A 16,849-nucleotide genomic window follows, 5' to 3' on the forward strand; every position below is an offset into this window, starting at 1 on the left:
TTAATTACGAAATCGAAAGCGGAAATCACAGGTCTTTGCTCCATGCGGCACAGGGCACCCCGGCAGGCTCGCAAAACCACAAAAACCACGCAGCAAGAAGAGAGAGACACAGCAAGCACACACAGAATTCCTCAGCTGACTGGAGGAAAAACACACAGCTCGATAGCACCCTCTTCCGCATCACTCAAGGTGTATGTTTGTGGGATTTGGGCACAGAGGAGGACTATAGAGGTAAAAGGTGCCACTTCCAGAGGTTTTCAAGCTTCTACGGTCATCACATCCACCAGCTGATGAGCAAAGAAGTTGCTACTAGTCCTTTTTGTATATATAAATGCAAAGAGGTCATGGCCTACTTTCCCAAGGCTGGTCTAAACGAATAATTATTTAGGTTTATAGCCCTCTTTTTCTCCCCTGATGAGGACTCAAAGCACTTTACAAAGTCATTCTCCCCTCCGCCATTGTATCCCCACAACAGTCCTGGCAGGTAGGCGAGGCTGAGAGACTTCAGTTCACCTGAAGAAAATGGCCACTTTGGAAGGTGGGCTCTATGGCATTATACCCTATTGAAGTCCCTCCCCTGCCCAAATCCCGCCCTCCTCAGGCTCCACCCCCAAAATCTCCAGGTACTTCCCCAACCCAGAGCTGGCAACCCTAGTTTGAAGTCTTCTGCTGCTTGAGGGGTTTAAAAAAAATGCTTTGCTGCTCTGCCATAATGGGATGAGGATTGGGAAAACCCTGCTCTAGCCACGGATCACCCTGCAAGCTTCATGGCAGTGGCTCTCTCTCAGCTTAGCCTACCCCACAAGGCTGTGGTGAGAATAAACAGAAGGAGGAAGGAAGGATGGATGTTTGCTGCCCTGAGCTCTTTGGAGGAAGGGCGAGATAAAAATATTTGAAAGAAATGAAGGCCCTGACCTGGGCAGCCCAGGGTAGCCCAATCTTGTCAGATCTTGGAAGCTAAACAGGGTGGGCCCTGGTCAACATTTGGATGGGAGACCACTAAGGGAAACCCATGGTCGCTACATAGAGGCAGGCAATGGCAAACCACCTCTGCACCTCTCTTGCCTTGAAAACCCCACCAGGGGTTGCCATAAGTCAGCTGTGACTTGATGGCAAAAAAGAAAGAAAAATAAAGAAAGAAATGAGCTTTTCATAATGCTTGCAAATGATTTTACTTGTTGCTTTTGTGGCCTTTTAATTGTTCCTTCCTACCATTAAATACTTTAAAACTTACACTGTTGTTTTAACATGATGGGTGTTTTTTTTTTTTAACCTTGTCTGCATTTGGCTATTAGATTCTTGTTTTCATGTTTTCAGGGGTATAGACTGGTCTAATAAACATTAAACAGTTCTTGGTTTTTAAAAAAATACTTTATGTTGTTTTCTGTGCCTGTTAAAAGCCACCTTGAGAATGGAATAGGCTAGATGCAGAAGAGAAAGACTTTTGCAAATAACTTTCTAGCCCGCCCATCTCTCTTGGCTCCTTTGCTCGGGAAGCTTCAGAATTCTCACTGCGTAAGTTCTTGTGCGAGGGTGATGCTTCCATGCGCCGAGCATAAGTGGAAGGCAGGCACTCAGAGGGTGGAGAAACTGCCTACGTCTGGACAGCCAATTTTGACGACCTACTACTGCCCTCAGGAACACTTCAGGAGCAAACAAGGTTGCCTATTTGTGAGACTATTTGTGAGGCTGGGCAAACAGCAGCGGCTTTTTATGAAAATTAACAGCATTTTGTAGAAAGACATTCCTCCGCTAGGAAACAACCAGAGGGGATGGAAGAAGAGGGAGTGAAGTGGACTCCCCAGAGATAAGTCGAGAAAATGCATTCAGCAGGAAAGCTTTCTGCTGGATTTTATTACTCTAAGCTGCAGGGAAAAAATCTCAGTATTTTTGTCTACCCCTGAAAGTCCTTGCACAAAGACAATTAGCATGTTGTGGAATTCAGTGTAGTATCTCCCCAGCATGTTATTGCTCTGTGTGCAAGGAAGGTCTTTCTCCCCTGAGCATAAACATCCAAATTTGCACCCTTGCAGTTGACAGTTATATGAGCCCAAGAAAAACACAACCACACGTTGCCAGCAAACTGGCCCATTGCCAGGCTCTGAAGAAATACAACTTGAGAGCTGAATTAAGAAAAGGCGATACATTTTCCTTGCTCCAGAAACAGCCTGTTACATTTCCCCACATCTTGCTTTTTTCACACACGGCTACACCTACTGGTTCTCCTCTCTGGTGACAAGCAGCGTGCAAAGGAAATAAAAAGGGGGATGGGTGGGAATTGAGGACAGAACGTTAGAGACAATTAGAAAATCAGCTGGCCCCCATAAACATACCCCAATGCACACCTGTTTATGCTGGGGGTGGGTGGGAAGAAAGAAGATACCCTGCTGACTAAGGTGGAAGAAAGGCAGGGGCTAAATCACATTACACAGTGCGATTATGGGCTTTTCCACATTCCCTTTTTCCTCATCCTGAAGATCCTGTTTCTTTTGGGGAGAGGGTTAAAGTTCCGCACGTGTTTTGCTCTCTCTAGTGATCGATTGGACATAAATCAGGCTTAAACTGAATGTATTTCCGAGCAGTTTAAATCTGCAGGAAAATACCCATTATTCAAAGCTGTGTAATGTTGAATTGAGCCCTGACCTGGATGGCCCAGGCTAGCCTGATCTCGTCAGATCTCAGAAGCTAAGCAGGGTCAGCCCTGGTTAGTATTTGGATGGGGGACCACCAAGGAATACCAGGGTTGCTGTGCAGAGGAAGGCACTGGCAAACCACCTCTGTTAGTCTCTTGCCATGAAAACCCCAAAAAGGGGTCGCCATAAGTCGGCTGCGACTTGACCGCACTTTACACACACACACAATGTTGAATTGACCACTGGAGGGAGCAAAACACATGCAGAACTTTAAAAAACACACACAGAAAAAACAAGAACTTGAGAGGAGGAAAAAGAAAATGTGGAAAATCTCTGTGTCCTGTTTCCCCCCCCCCCCACTTCTGTCAATAGTTTTGCTCTGGAGGGTCTGTGCAGCTGGGCCATAGTAGGACCATGGTGCATGGGGAAAGGGGGCTTAAGCCCCCCTCCGGCCATTTTTCTGACTTGAAACAGTCCCAGGGAGCTGCCTGTTGCCCCATTAAATGAATCTGTATGCACCAATGAGCTGAACCAGATCCACACAAGTTTCCTCCAGTGAGTAAACATGGGCCATTTCAGTTTGGGAAAACAGCACAGCGCAGAGGAAGTTGAAGCGCAGATCTGAACTGGGCCTAGGGTTGCCAACCTCCAGGTGGTGGCTGTAGATCTCCTGGGATCACAACTGATCTCCAGGCAATAGGGATCAATTCCCCTGGAGAAAATGCCCACTTTGGAAGGTGGACTCTATGGCATTATACCCCACTGAAGTCCGTCCCCAAACCCCGCCCTCCTCAGGCTCCACTCCCCAAACCTCCAGGTTTTTCCCCAACCCGGAGCTGGCAACCCTAACTGGGCCTGGGAATTATGGTTTGTGCACAGGTCTCCCAGGGACACGTGTTTGGGTACGAGGAGACTTTATAACATGGGATAGGACCACTCACAGGGACAGAAGAACAGAAATGGGGGAAAGTGGTTAGTTCACACTTTGGGTCAGGGACCCGAGAGAAAATTTATGGGTGGAGTTACAGAAAAGAAGCTTAGAGCTGAGTGTATGGGGACCTACAGACTGCATCCTGGAGACAGAGATCACCCCCGAAAGGCAGAGTTTCTTGCCCCTTTTCAAGAACCTTGAAGGGAGCAAAATTCAGCCAGGGCTGCCCTCTCCCTAATGGGACATGCTGTGTCTGTGAAAGCACCTGCTTTCTTCAGGATCCTTAAGAGGACAAATGCATCATCCTGCTTGGAACATGGTCACCCCAGGGATAAGCCGGTCGTAGCAACTGAGAGCAAACTGGGGAGGCTTTTGGCCTGCTAGACAAGTAACAGAAACCGTCTCTATAGATGGGCACGGCACACAGCCGCTCTCCCTGCACTCCTGAATCAGCCTGGAAGCAAGCACATGCCATTATATCGGACACACAACAGCATGAGCACGTGCATGCAGTGACAATTTAGAGAGCGTGGTCAGGGTTTGCGTGCAGCTGCAATCCTGCCAGTTAAACCCAGAACCTGTCAGGCCCCAACTGCACAACTCATGGGATGATTTTGCCCAGCCGCCTTCAGTGAAGAGCCCTCTGCTCAAGGAGGTTTTAAAAAGCTGGAAAGGAAAACCCAGCAGGATTCCAATTCTGCTTCTCAGGCAATTCAAGGACCCCCCCCCCCCCCGCCATAATCCCTGATTTGGCCACTTGTGGTAAATTCCTCTCCTCCATTCCCCCAGACAAACTCCTCCCCAGGTTTTTAGCTGCCCCACGGCTGGCCCTAGATTAAGCAAGGAGCAACAAATCAATGGGAAGCAGCAGAAGGCAAAAATAGATGTGGCTCAGTGGAGTGGTAGAACATCTGCTTGGCATGCAGAAGGTCCCAGGTTCAATCCCCGGCATCTCCAGTTAAAGGGACTAGGCAAGTAGGTGATGTGAAAGACCTCTGCCTGAGACCCTGGAGAGCTGCTGCCAGTCTGAGTAGACAATACCAACTTTGATGGACCAAGGGTCTGATTCAGTATAAGACAGCTTCATGTGTTCATGTATTCATGTGCCCCTAAGACTGAGTTACGTGCAGTTTTTAAAAAGGCCCAAGGAAACCTCAGGCAGCCCAATTCAGATTTTTTTAAAAAACCACATCCAGCATGGCACAGAGTTCTGACAAATTCAAAACCCTGAACAGTGTCTTGCAATAGTCTGGTTGGGCCTCCATCACTTGGGTTTTGTTTTGGGCCAGCACAGCAATCAGTAACCACTGAACTACATACAAAACCAACGGGCAGAGAAGAGCTGATCGGAAGCCTGTTAAAAAGATGGTAAAAAAAAAGATGTTTAAAGAGAAAACCCTCAAGCCATCAAAGCCTGGATATTTTTTAGGTTCCAGAGTGAGCTTCGACTTGTGAGGATGGGTTGGAGGTGGGAAAGGAGGGCTGCCCCCTGGGAAAAGAGGAGAAAAGCAAAAGGAAACAAAAAGAGTTGCAAACCGGTTTGAGAAAGGAAGGGACCCGGCTTGTCCACGAGACAGCAAATACCTGCTTAGAGGAAATGAGTCTTAGAAGGGTCAGCGGTACGAGAGGGCAGGGCAGAAACTGTGCCAAGCTTTGTGGTGCCCACTGGCAGGCAGAACTGCTAGTTCTTGAACACAGCTGGTCATATGCACCTGCCATAAGAAAAAACTGTGCAAAAGGGCACTGAGGGAGTTGAAATTCTGAGCACAGGGACAAGAATTGTGTGTGCAGGCATGCTTGTCAAGAAATTCTCTCCATCCCCATGTTTTGGGCAAAGGGGCCTGATCTGCTTGGATCTCTCCCTCTCCCGTAGAACAGCAGCTGGGTGCAAAGGTATGTCCTGAGTGGATCTTCCCCACCAGCCTCTCCTCCCAGTGGCCCCGGTCGGGGAAACTTACAGTGTCTGATAGGTGCTGTCCTTTGATCGGAGGAACTTGATGACGAAGAAGACGACGGCTTGGATGCTGAGGACAAGAACAATCCCGCCTATGAAGCTCGCCGAGTCAAAGCCCGCTGGGTGGAACTTGGGGGGACCAGTTAGTGGAGGGCTGGCTGTCGTACCTTGAGGGAACAGAAGCTGGGGGTTACTGGCGAGATCTCCCCCTCTTCCTTCCTGTCTCTTCAGCAACATTTTCCCCTCCTCTTCCATTTTATCCTCACTTACAAAAAAGGATATTGCAGAGCTTGAGAAGGTGAAGAAAAAAGCAACCAAAATTATCAGGGGGCTAGAGCAACTGCCTTATGAGGAACGGGTAAAACGCTTAGGGCTGTTTAGCTTGGAAAGAAGGCGGTTAAGGGGAGAAATGATAGAGGTCTATAGAATTATGCATGGTATGGAGAGAGTGGACATGGAGAAGCTTTTCTCCCTCTCTCATCATACTAGAACGCGGGGTCATCTGCTGAAGCTGGAGGGTGAGACTCAAAACAGATAAAAGGAAGTATTTCTTCACACAACACATAGTTCAATTGTGGAACTCCCTGCCCCAAGATGGGGTGATGGCTGCCAACTTGGAAGGCTTTAAGAGGGGAATGGACATTTTCATGGAGGAGAGGGGTATTTATGGCTATTAGTAAAAATGGTTACCAGTCATGATGCATACCTGTTCTCTCCAGGATCAGAGGAGCATGCCTATTATATTAGGTGCTGTGGAACACAGGCAGGATGGTGCTGCTGCTGTCGTCTTGTTTGTGGGCTTCCTAGAAGCACCTGGTTGGCCACTGTGCGAACAGACTGCTGGACTTGATGGACCTTGGTCGGATCCATCAGGGCCTTTCTTATGTTCTTATGTACAATCCTGTAGTTTAGGCTAAGGAAGAATGAGCAAGGGTGGACTGAGAAGCCAACACAAGCCTGGGAAAGGGCCATGTCTCCTCCAACAGCTGTGCTCCCTTCGCCTGAGCCAGCCAGAGAGAAAGGAGGTGCCACCATGGTCCTCCTTGTCAGCTGCACCTCACACAAGCTCGCAGGGCAAAGATGGGCATTCTTTCCTCTCCTCTCCAGAAATGCCCCACCTCAACTAGCACAGGTTGAAGCCAGGCACTGCTGTGCCCATCCTCCTCCTCAGCAGCTGCACCATGCTTGGGCTGGCATTGGGGAGAAGCTGGGCATCACTGTGCCCCTACTGCTCCTCACAGGCCAAAGCCATGCGCCACTGCGCCTATGCTCCTGTTCACCAGCAACATTTTTCCTGTGACAGGAGAGGGTGAAGTCGAAGCCACTGTGCCCAGGCTGGCCTTGGCACAGTGGCGGAAGAAAAAAGAGGGGAATAAAACCCAACCTGAAAACAGAAGCTGGGTACCCAAGCTTGGGTAGAAATATATATATGTGTGTGTGTGTGTGTGTGTGTGTGTGTGTGTGTGTGTATTTTTATGTATGTATGTATTTATGTATATAAATACTGAAAATATAATTTATTCAAAGCGCTATGTAAAGGTTAAAAATATTTAAAAACATTAAAATAGCACAATGGCATTTCCTAGGGTTGATATCTGTAACCATATACCAAACGCGTTTCGGCCTATTGGGCCTTCATCAGTGGTTAATAAAAACCATGCTAAGCCTGCACACATTTACAGAAATAAATAAATAATATAATATACAAACAGTTCAAATCAAACCATGCATGTGTATAGATTGTAAAATCTATTACCAATTACTCAAACATCCGGTCAGATTGGTTCTAGTTGTAATACTGGTTTGTATATGTCTCTCATATATGATGTGTGCAGGTATCAACCTAGCAGAGCAGTAAACCTAGTAGGCACAGTGGGGCCATTGAGGAGGATGGGTGCCTTTGGCATAGGGTAAAGCCAGATGCCACTGTGCCTTCACTCCTCCTCACCAGGGGTGGGCAGAGAACAGGGCAACAGCCCTCCGGGATATTCCCCAGTGAAGTAAATGGCCACACCATCCCTGGAAGAATGAAGAAGTTGGTTTTTATATGCTGACTTTCTCTTACCACTTAAGGAAGAATCAAGCTTACAATCGCCTTCCCTTCCCCACAACAAACACCCTGTGAGGTAGGTGGGGCTGAGAGAGTGTGACTAGCCCAAGGTCACCCAGCTGGCTCATGTGGAGGAGTGGGGAAATAAACCCGGTTCTCCAGATCAGAATTCACCACTCCAAACCCCCACTTTTAACCACTACACCATGCTGGCTCTCCTGTGCGAGGAGAGGGTGAATGACTGGCCCAAGGTCAACCAGACAGCTTCCATGGCAGAGCGGGGATTCAACCCTGTGCCTCCCAGATCTTACCCTGGCGCTCTAACCACTCTTATCACACTGGCTCTAACTAAAGTTACTTTAAAAAAAAAAAACTATCCAAGCTTTCAGATAGCAGAAGGGATGGGGAGGGCAGGTTGCCAAAGTGGAAAGGGGTGACACAGAATTTCCTGACCAAACCATTCGTTTCACTTTGCAAGATGAAGAGGGCACTGTTCCTTCCTTTCCCTCCACCCTGCACTCACCAAGTCTATATGGCATCATGCAGGGGACCTGCAACCAAATGCCACTCGTGTTCACGCCCAAGTCAGCCCCGCCGCGTTCAGTGGAGATTTCTCACAGGAGGATGTGCATGGGATATTTAGTTTCTGGAATTTAACCCTGCCAATGCTCTATATGCCCAGCTAGGCCTTTCGGGTCAAAGGAGTAGCCACAGATTGGTAAAGGATTTGCTGCCAAAAGGGTATAAAACAAGTGACTGTGGGTGTGATGAACAGAGGAAGAGCTGAAGCAATTAAACGCAGGCAGGAGAACCAGCATGGAAGCAAACGGGGAGAAAAAACCTTCACTTGCAGAGATAAACGAGCCCACAGCTGCCCATTGGGAGCCTGCGCCGGATCAATAATTCACAAGGCTTCAAGATAGAGTTACTCGCTTTAATTAGCCCAAAGCTCTTTGGTTCCTGGGCTCCTTTTCGGCAGGAAGATTCATTCTCCCTACCAGCACGCAATCCATCTCCTCTGCCTGGTTTCTTTATTAACTGGCCCTTTCCTTTCTGTCTCCAGGCCTGGCTGGTTAAGCTTTGCTGTCTGAGCACCACTGGATTTAGGAGGAGAGTTCCCGGTACCTCTTTTGAGCAACAAAAGCCTAAGCAGCCCCAACATTCCTGCCTGCCTGCCTGCCTGAGAGAGACAGAATGTGTGTGTGTTAGGAAGGGGGGGGGGAAACAGGAGAAATCCGTGGTCATTGTAATTCCTGCTATAAGCCTACTCTGCCACAGAAGTTCACTAGGCAACCTTGGGCCAGTCACTCTCTACACAACCTACCTCTCAGGGTGAATGTGAAGGGGCTGTGGCTCAGGGGTAGAACATCTGCTTGGCATGCAGAAGGTCCCAGGTTCAATCCCCGGCATCTCCAGTTAAAGGGACTAGGCAAGTAGGTGATGTGAAAGACCCCTGCCTGAGACCCTGGAGAGCTGCTGCCGGTCTGAGTAGGCAATACTGACTTTGATGGACCATGGGTCTGATTCAGTATAAGGCAGCTTCATGTGTTCAAGATAAAACGGGGAAGGGAAAATGCACACTGCTTTGGATCCCCATTGGGGGAAAAGCCTGGTAAAAAATATCTAAATAAAAAAAAAACCCGAGGTTTGTGCATAAACTGGAAGATCAGGGTTCAATATATAAACAACAGTTTAAACAAACCATGGTGTATCATGACATGATCATGCAACCTTGATTTTTGGACAGGGTTTATTAGGGCCACCTTCAGATTATTTCAAAACCTCTTCTTGGGGCATTGCTGATTTGGAGCCAGCAGAATTAAAAGCGCAGATCCCACCTCTGCATGTAAACAGGGTACAGTTGCTGTGCATGAGTAATGGCTTTTGTTTAAGGGCATAGCAGGAATCTTGGCCACTGTGTGTTCTCCCCTCCCCCCTCCCCCTGCTCTGCTTTTGAAGCAAGCAAGATGAGTTCTTTGGGTGATTGATAGAACAAGCACACAAAACTAAAAAGAAAACGCTGAGAGGTAAAATGGAAATGTTTTAGTAAGTGCTAGAACAGTGCTGCAGAAGAAGGTCACAATCCTGGACTCTTTGGGGGAGCGAGGAAGGTTAAAAGGCAAAGGCGTATTCTCTCTCTGTTGCCTCTTGTACGTCCATAGAAGCTGTTAACCACCTTTGGTTCCAGCCCTTGCCTTCTGTCTGTCAGGCATACAGGTGCCTCTTACCAGGGGTGCGGATCTCTGGCTCCTTCGTGGATGGCTTTGGGGGCTCTTTAGTTGTTGGGTGCGGCGGCTCCTTGGTGGTCTTTTCTGCCGCTAGGATAAAGAGATTCAAAATCAGGAAACTATCCTTGGAATGGTTGGTACCCAGAAAGCCACATCTTGTTAGCCAAAATGCTCTTTAACTTGGGGAATTAGCAAGCAAGATGGCAAACTACAATATTTATAAAGTGGGAGCAACCTTTGTATACCAGAGCTGGTATTCTGTGACCTTTAAAATAAAGACAGACAAGGGATCTCCGAATTAAGAGAGTTTATGTTGTTTCTTTCATTCAGTGATGCAACACAAACATACAAAGGTTCTAAGAAATAAAGGTAGCAGACTACAGACAGCTGCTCATTTGGCAGGAATCGTTGATGGGGTAATATTTACCGTTCTTGAAGAGGAGTTGTTCAAGTTCCAGTAGACTAAGATAGCAGAAAATAAGAGCAAAGGAGTGGGCAAGGGGTTCCCGTAGACTTGGCCAGCAAGGCGGGAGGGAGCGTGGTCAGGCTGCGCAAAACCAAACCAACAGAGTAACGGCGTAGAAGCCAGGAAAGACCTAAGGTAACATTATGGGCTGGGGGCACTCTAGATATACTGTTTTTCTGGGGGCGAGGTGAGGGGATTTACCCCTCCTAGGTTCCCAGGTGACAAAAGGTGACACAAGGATTAATCTTCGGCTGCCGGGGTGGGGTAGTGAGAATTTGGAAATCTATTCTGATTCCAATGGCTTTTGCAACCCGGGAGGAACCGGGAGATCTCTGCTGAAGTGATTAACATTCTTAAACAAAAGGCACAATCTCTGCAAGCGTCTGGGGATCGCTGCTGCATAGCTGGAGGAACGACTCATCGCTGATATCAGGATCGCTGCTGATTGCCCATTAAGCTGCTGATGTTGCAATGGGAAAGGGGGGTGTTGGCACTGAGTACGTGACTGTCTGCTTTCCACGACATGGCTGCGGCTGGAACAGAGTTTGCACAGGAACATGGAGTCTCTCAGGTTCACTGGAGGTTGCCCTTGCTTCTGTTTCCTAGCTGCCGGCTGCACGGAGCTCACAGGACCGGCCGTGTCAGTTTCAACAGAATGCGCAGCGGCCGTCCCAGTAGCGTTTGGGGTGGGCACGCGGCTGGAATAGTAGTCGTGTGCCTGCATATCGGGTTGCCAGGTCCAGTCCGGGAGTTTGGGCAGCCCGTATGCTTACAATTTGCCCTCTAAATGTACTCTGATACTCAAGTCTATGCCTAGGCACTGAAGGCCCTTCACTTGAGACACCTTGCTAAGTCCCCGATTCTTATTGCACCAGACATTATCTCATTGTTTTTGCTGCAGGGAGAGACTTGGACCTCATTTACTTATTACCACTGTGCCGCAGGATTTCACTTTTGCACTGATGGACATTTCATCTCTCCGACATTAGCATTGGAATTAATTGCATGATCCCAAAATACTAGAAAACCAAGAAAATAAAATTCACTCTCTGCATTAGGTAGGTTAGTGAGTGCCATCACAATATGGCCACCATGAGAACAGTGCCATAACAACATAAGCAAACTGCTGGATCCTTCCCAGGAGGACACATTACAGCACTAAGCCCTCAGACAGGACACAGAAAGTCCAACATTTTTTAATATGGGAACCTTTTCCGTTTCGAATTGACCAATGAGGGCCTTCCCTGCCCCGGGAAATGTCCAACCACCGGGGGTGGGGGTGTTGCAAGCTAAACAGGAACTGTGCACGTCTCCCGCATTTTCTGTTTACATGGATGGATTTGTGTTGCACACAGTTTTGTCCCTGCTTTTCAAGGTAATGCGTACAGTTTCCCCCCAGCCCGGGTCAATTTGATCCTGGCTGAAACGGGGAATAAAGTGGGTTAAGGGAGCAAGCGTTTTTGGCCCAAGATTCCACAGCAAGCTTCCATGGCAGATTTGATGAGGATTCGAACCTTGGTCTCCCAGATCATAGTCCAACACAGTAAACACTACACTGACTCTACACCAAACTGACCCATCTCCCAGCGCAGAGAACAGCTTCTGCCATTGATTTTTTAAATAAAAACAATCCTCCTGCTAAACCAAGAGAGTAGCAAAAAAGTAGCACTGTGGCTAAATGAAACTGACAACCTCGTTTCTATGAAAAAATACATATTATATACAATACAAAAACACTCCTAAAAATACACTGAAAACATATACTGTCTCAGGAGTGTACAATGACAAAACTGAGCAGAAAACAATTCCTAACGTGCCAATCAAATTGATTTTTTAAAAGCAGCAACTGTTACCTTCACACATGGTGGTGATGTTGTAAAAGGAACACTTCTCCTTGGCCGGTTGTCCCTTCCCCACGCAGCTCCCAGTACCTAAAGTGGAGGAGAGGAAGAAAATGTGTAAATAGGTGTGTATGTGTGTGTAGCTGTTAAATAGAGGCCTGCTGAAAGCTTTTTTTCTTATTTGGGTCTACACAACCAGAAACAAAGACAGTCGCCACAGATGATAATTTAAAAACTGGAACACAAAAAGATTGTTTATTTAAGATTTCCAATTTTTTAAAAAATAATTAAAAACAACCCTCCAATATTAAAATGCTCTAAAACAACTGAACCCCAACCCCACAGTCAAATTCAATAAACCAGCACTAAGTTTAACTTTCAATAAGGAAGCTTAATACCAGAAACGAATACCATTGCATGCTAGGTGTGAATCAGTCGGTGGGGGGGGGGATTATGTAATGGGTGCCACCATGGAAAAGACCCTGTCTTGGGTAGGCAGCCACTTAACTGTTGACAGCAGGAACACTTGAAATGGGCCTTTTCAAAAAACATGCAATTAAAAAGCAGTTCCTGAACCCCTCCAGCCCCAATTCCTGTAAAAAAAAGCAACAGGGAAAGGTGGGAGTCTCCACTCTGTGCATACTTTAATGCACAGGAAGTAGGAAGTACTCTGCTGTGCGCATGCTCTAATTTAACTAATGCCAGGAAAAAGAGGTGGAAAGTCCCTGCTCTACCGAGGGGAATAGTAGGCTTTCTGTAGGGGACAAAGCATTCTCCAAAGCAGCTGGTCAGTGGAGAGAGATTTTAATGTATTTTTTTCACTGCACAATGCAATATATTCTGCATATATTCATTCTACAAGAGCAGTCAGTTTGTCCTGGAATTCGGCTTTCTGTTTAATATCCCATGGTGTACCATAAGGATAAGGTTTTTAAGCGCAGGGATTCCCCTGGAAGCAAAGCATGCTGAGCCCAAAACACAAGAGAAGCATTTTGCGATGAAGTAAGCTACGCTGTTCCACTTTACTGCAAATAAAAACCACCAGTCTTGCAGGCCACAGTGCCATTTGGCTGCGAATTGCAACATGACTACATTTGGAGGCTAGGAGCTCCTTCTGGGTGATCGAGTGATTTTTCATTTTGTTTCAACAGCCAATGTGTGGGACCCTGATCCAGAGCAAAGCTGTGGCTTGGGGGAAGGGATTGTCTTATACCCCCCCACACCCTTTCCTGACCTGATACCATGAGGCAGATCTGTTAGTTTATCCTAATTGGGGCACACAGCAGTTCCTTGGACACATTTCAGATCAGGAATACTACACTGGGGCAGGCTGACCCCCTCATCTTAGATCTGAATCAAGACCCTCCACAGCAACTATTTAAAAGGAAAAAATCAAACAAACAGAAACTTGGACTCTCTGAACATAGAACTCCCAGCTTTGCATCCATTGGTTGGAAAGGTAAGTTGCTTCAGGTCCCCACTGAAAAGAAAAGCATGATATAAATATCTGAAATAAAACAGAAATAGATTCTGCCCTCGGGGACATCCATTTCTGGAAGGCCTACTAAATTCTCAGCCTTCTTGCCTTTTTCGTTACATGCCTAGCTCCTCCACCTGCCCGTCGCTTCCGTATTTGCTGGTCGTGTTCCGACACCTGTCATTATTTATTGTATGCGGTTAAAACCCACAAGAGCATTCCATGATGCCACAGTAGCTCAGCCAATCCCAAGAGCAGGGACAATGGCAAATCAGACATACAGCAGATCTTGCCCGTTCTCATGGGCTTGGTCAAAAGAATATTTTTATAGTGATGCTCTAACCTCAGTTCTCCAAGTGCAGTCTCCACTCCCCTGCTGCAGACCCCGAGCCAGGGGTACACAGCAACCCCGAGCCAGGGGTACACAGGCAGAGAGGGAGCAAGTGCACTGGCTCCGCCCCTTCCCACCCCTCGTCTGCAGGGGCAACTGTACGGAGGAACTGGGGACGCAAACCTCAATGATCAGTGACATTCCAGAACCAGGGTAGCTGAGCAGGGGAGGGAGAATTCACACAGCCACTTCCTTAGGGTTGCCAGGTCCCCCTTTGCCACTGGCGGGAGGTTTTTGGGGTGCAGCCTGAGGAGGGCGGGGTTTGGGGAGAAGAGGAACTTCAATGTCATAGAGTCCAATTGCCAAAACGGCCATTTTCTCCAGGTGAACTGATCTCGATTAGCTGGAGATCAGTTGTAATAGCAGGAGATCTTGGAGGTTGGCAACCCTATACTTCCTCCATGTGGTCACCCCGCAGGTGACCATGCGATTGTGCAGAGGTGAGGGATGGGGCCAGTGCACTCACACCCACTCTTCCTCCCCACCCATCCCGTCAACGCATGGGGCTGTCGTGTGCACTTAACTATACGCTCTCCTCTGTGATGTACGAGGAAAAAGCTTCTGCTGCTGCCCCTTCCCAATTCAGTTGTGAAGATATGGGGAGGGTTTTTTTTCTGGGTTGCAATCTGGCAGCCCCAAATCTAAATTATAAATGACAGAGGTGGCACTAAACAACACTGTTCCCATAACGACAAAGCGTGGGAAGACACCCTGCAGCAAAAGAGAGAAGAGTATAAAAAAAAACCCATTCATGGCAGCCACATGTCCCAGAATCAGGTCCTTTCCTCCACAGCAATGTTTTTATGGGGGAAAGTGCTTCTTAGCAAACCCCGGCAACTCTTTCTCAGTGCCCAGACAAAGCATGCCAGCCAGCAGCTGCTGGGACAACTCCACCCTAGGGGAGTTTGTTTCTCTGCCTGCAAAAAAAGCTGCTCCTTCCCTGCTCCGAGCGCTCCCCTGGGACGGTAGTCATGGCAACGAACCAGGTGCCGATCAACAGTGAAGCAGCGCTTGAGAGGCATCTTAGCATTGTGGCCTGAAAAAGTCTGCTTCCTACCTTTCTATCCTTGTGTAACTTTCGTAACATCCGGCTTGATGAAGAGTTCTGCTGAGCTCAAAACTTTGCACAACGTTTTGTGTCAATCAGGTTGGTCCAAACAAAAAGTGGTACACGGACTTCGTTCTTGTCCTCAGGTTCTGTGCGGACCAACCTGACTGCGCCACTTGTTCTATCTCAGCCCAGAGACGCAGCTCTCTCTGGTGACAACGAGGAAGGAACTTCTGAGCATTAGCCAGCGCACTGACTCTTAACGCACCAACGATGTTTTACTCGTACTTTTGAACTGGGCCACACAAAACATACAAAAAAATCTTAGGGGCAAAAATCCTCGACAGGGCAGTGGCCAAAAGTACATATAGGACACAGACCATGGCTCAGTGGTGGAGCTGCTTTGCACGCAGAAGATCCTAGGTTCAACCCTTAGCATCTCCTATTAAAGGAGACTAGCATAGCTAAGATCACCTCTGTTTGGATTTGGGGGATTGCAGCCTGCCAGAGCAGACAGCATTGATCTGACTCAGCATATATCTTAGGATGTCAAAAAGCTTCAGCAGCGTCTTTGGTAGCAGGCAACGTTCTGTTGGACAATTTGAGCTCTTTGCAAGGGTCAGTGGAAACCAACTCTGTGACAAATGCATTCAGGATTTTGCTAAAGGCACGCAGCTTCTGCTAGGGAAAAGAAGTCAACCTTTGCCTTCGCTATTATCAAATCCTAACCAGACCCTGAAGTTCAGAAACAGTTGTTGTTCAAAGTAGCAAGGAGCGCTTCCCACCAGATTCCCAGGTCTGAACGCTACAAGCCTTCTCACGCATCCAGGCTGCAGTGTGCTCTGCGTGGGGCTCCCCTTGAAGGCTGTTCACAGGCAACATACAACGTACAACAAGATGGCACTCATTCAGAGCATGTCAGATACTGAAGACTGATCGATAGGGTTGCCAGTTCTGGGTTGGGAAATACCTGAAGATTTTGGGAGCAGAGCCTGAGGATGGCAGGGTTCGGAGAGGGGAGGGACTTGTACTGGCAGTCAGGGAGGGGAGGGCCCATGTTATCTAGAATCATTGGGAGCTGGATGGTGGTCTGTTTGCCCCAGACCACCCCATCGTCCCTGGGGAGACCCAGGCTAAACAACCAATGCAGAACAGAAATGGGCAGACGGGAAAGTGGGGTGAGACCCCAATTACACCCACTCTCCAGCATCCATACCAAGACCCCTACTGCTATCCAGACACTGGTTTTAGCCTGTACATATGCAGAGGATGAACATCTCTCTCTAAGAATTCAGAAACTCAACCTGTGGAATTAAAACTCTCTTTGAGGCCATGTGCATAGTTTCAAGGGACCGCCACCTATCTATTTTTAATTTTTTAACATGCTACCCTGTCTTTAAGCAGCTCAGGCACACACAGTCCTCCCTTAATTCTCCCAACCCTGCGAAGTAGGTTGGGCTGGGCTTCACAGCTAAGCCTAGATCTGAACCTGGGTCTCCCCAGGGACGATGGGGTGGTCTGGGGCAAACAGATAACATGGGCCCTCCCCTCCCTGACTGCCAGTACAAGGCTACTGAAAGAAGCACCTTGCCCCTAGGGAGGGAGAAAAAAAGACAGTAGTCCGTGGTCAAATAACTTGATTGAGAACAACATCGTCACAACAGGTGAGAGCCCATCATTAATTCTGCAACTAGCCAGAGACAAACAAGGGAAGCAGCTACTACAAAACAGTTTCAGTATCCCAGAAATCTACATGAGTCTTTTATTTGAGATCTCCTTGGGCAATTTTTTTAAGTGGAGAGGTGATTCATTAATATAACGAAGGCCATC

The 16,849-nt window shown here is 47.8% G+C and overlaps 1 protein-coding gene across 1 annotated transcript in view; it reads right to left on the reverse strand.

The window, feature by feature from the left end:
• Positions 1-16,849, reverse strand: part of CD164L2 (CD164 molecule like 2) — a 62,243-nt gene that overhangs the window by 4,865 nt on the left and 40,529 nt on the right. Inside the window, exons 4-6 of the mRNA XM_056846446.1 lie at positions 12,116-12,193; positions 9,797-9,886; positions 5,523-5,685 (exon numbers count right to left, since the gene is read on the reverse strand). Of these exons, the coding sequence (XP_056702424.1) occupies positions 5,523-5,685; positions 9,797-9,886; positions 12,116-12,193 (331 nt within the window). The remainder of the gene's footprint in view (positions 1-5,522; positions 5,686-9,796; positions 9,887-12,115; positions 12,194-16,849) is intronic.

This window comes from Euleptes europaea, chromosome 3 (assembly GCF_029931775.1).
Source record: "Euleptes europaea isolate rEulEur1 chromosome 3, rEulEur1.hap1, whole genome shotgun sequence".
NCBI classification, from domain to species: domain Eukaryota; kingdom Metazoa; phylum Chordata; class Lepidosauria; order Squamata; family Sphaerodactylidae; genus Euleptes; species Euleptes europaea.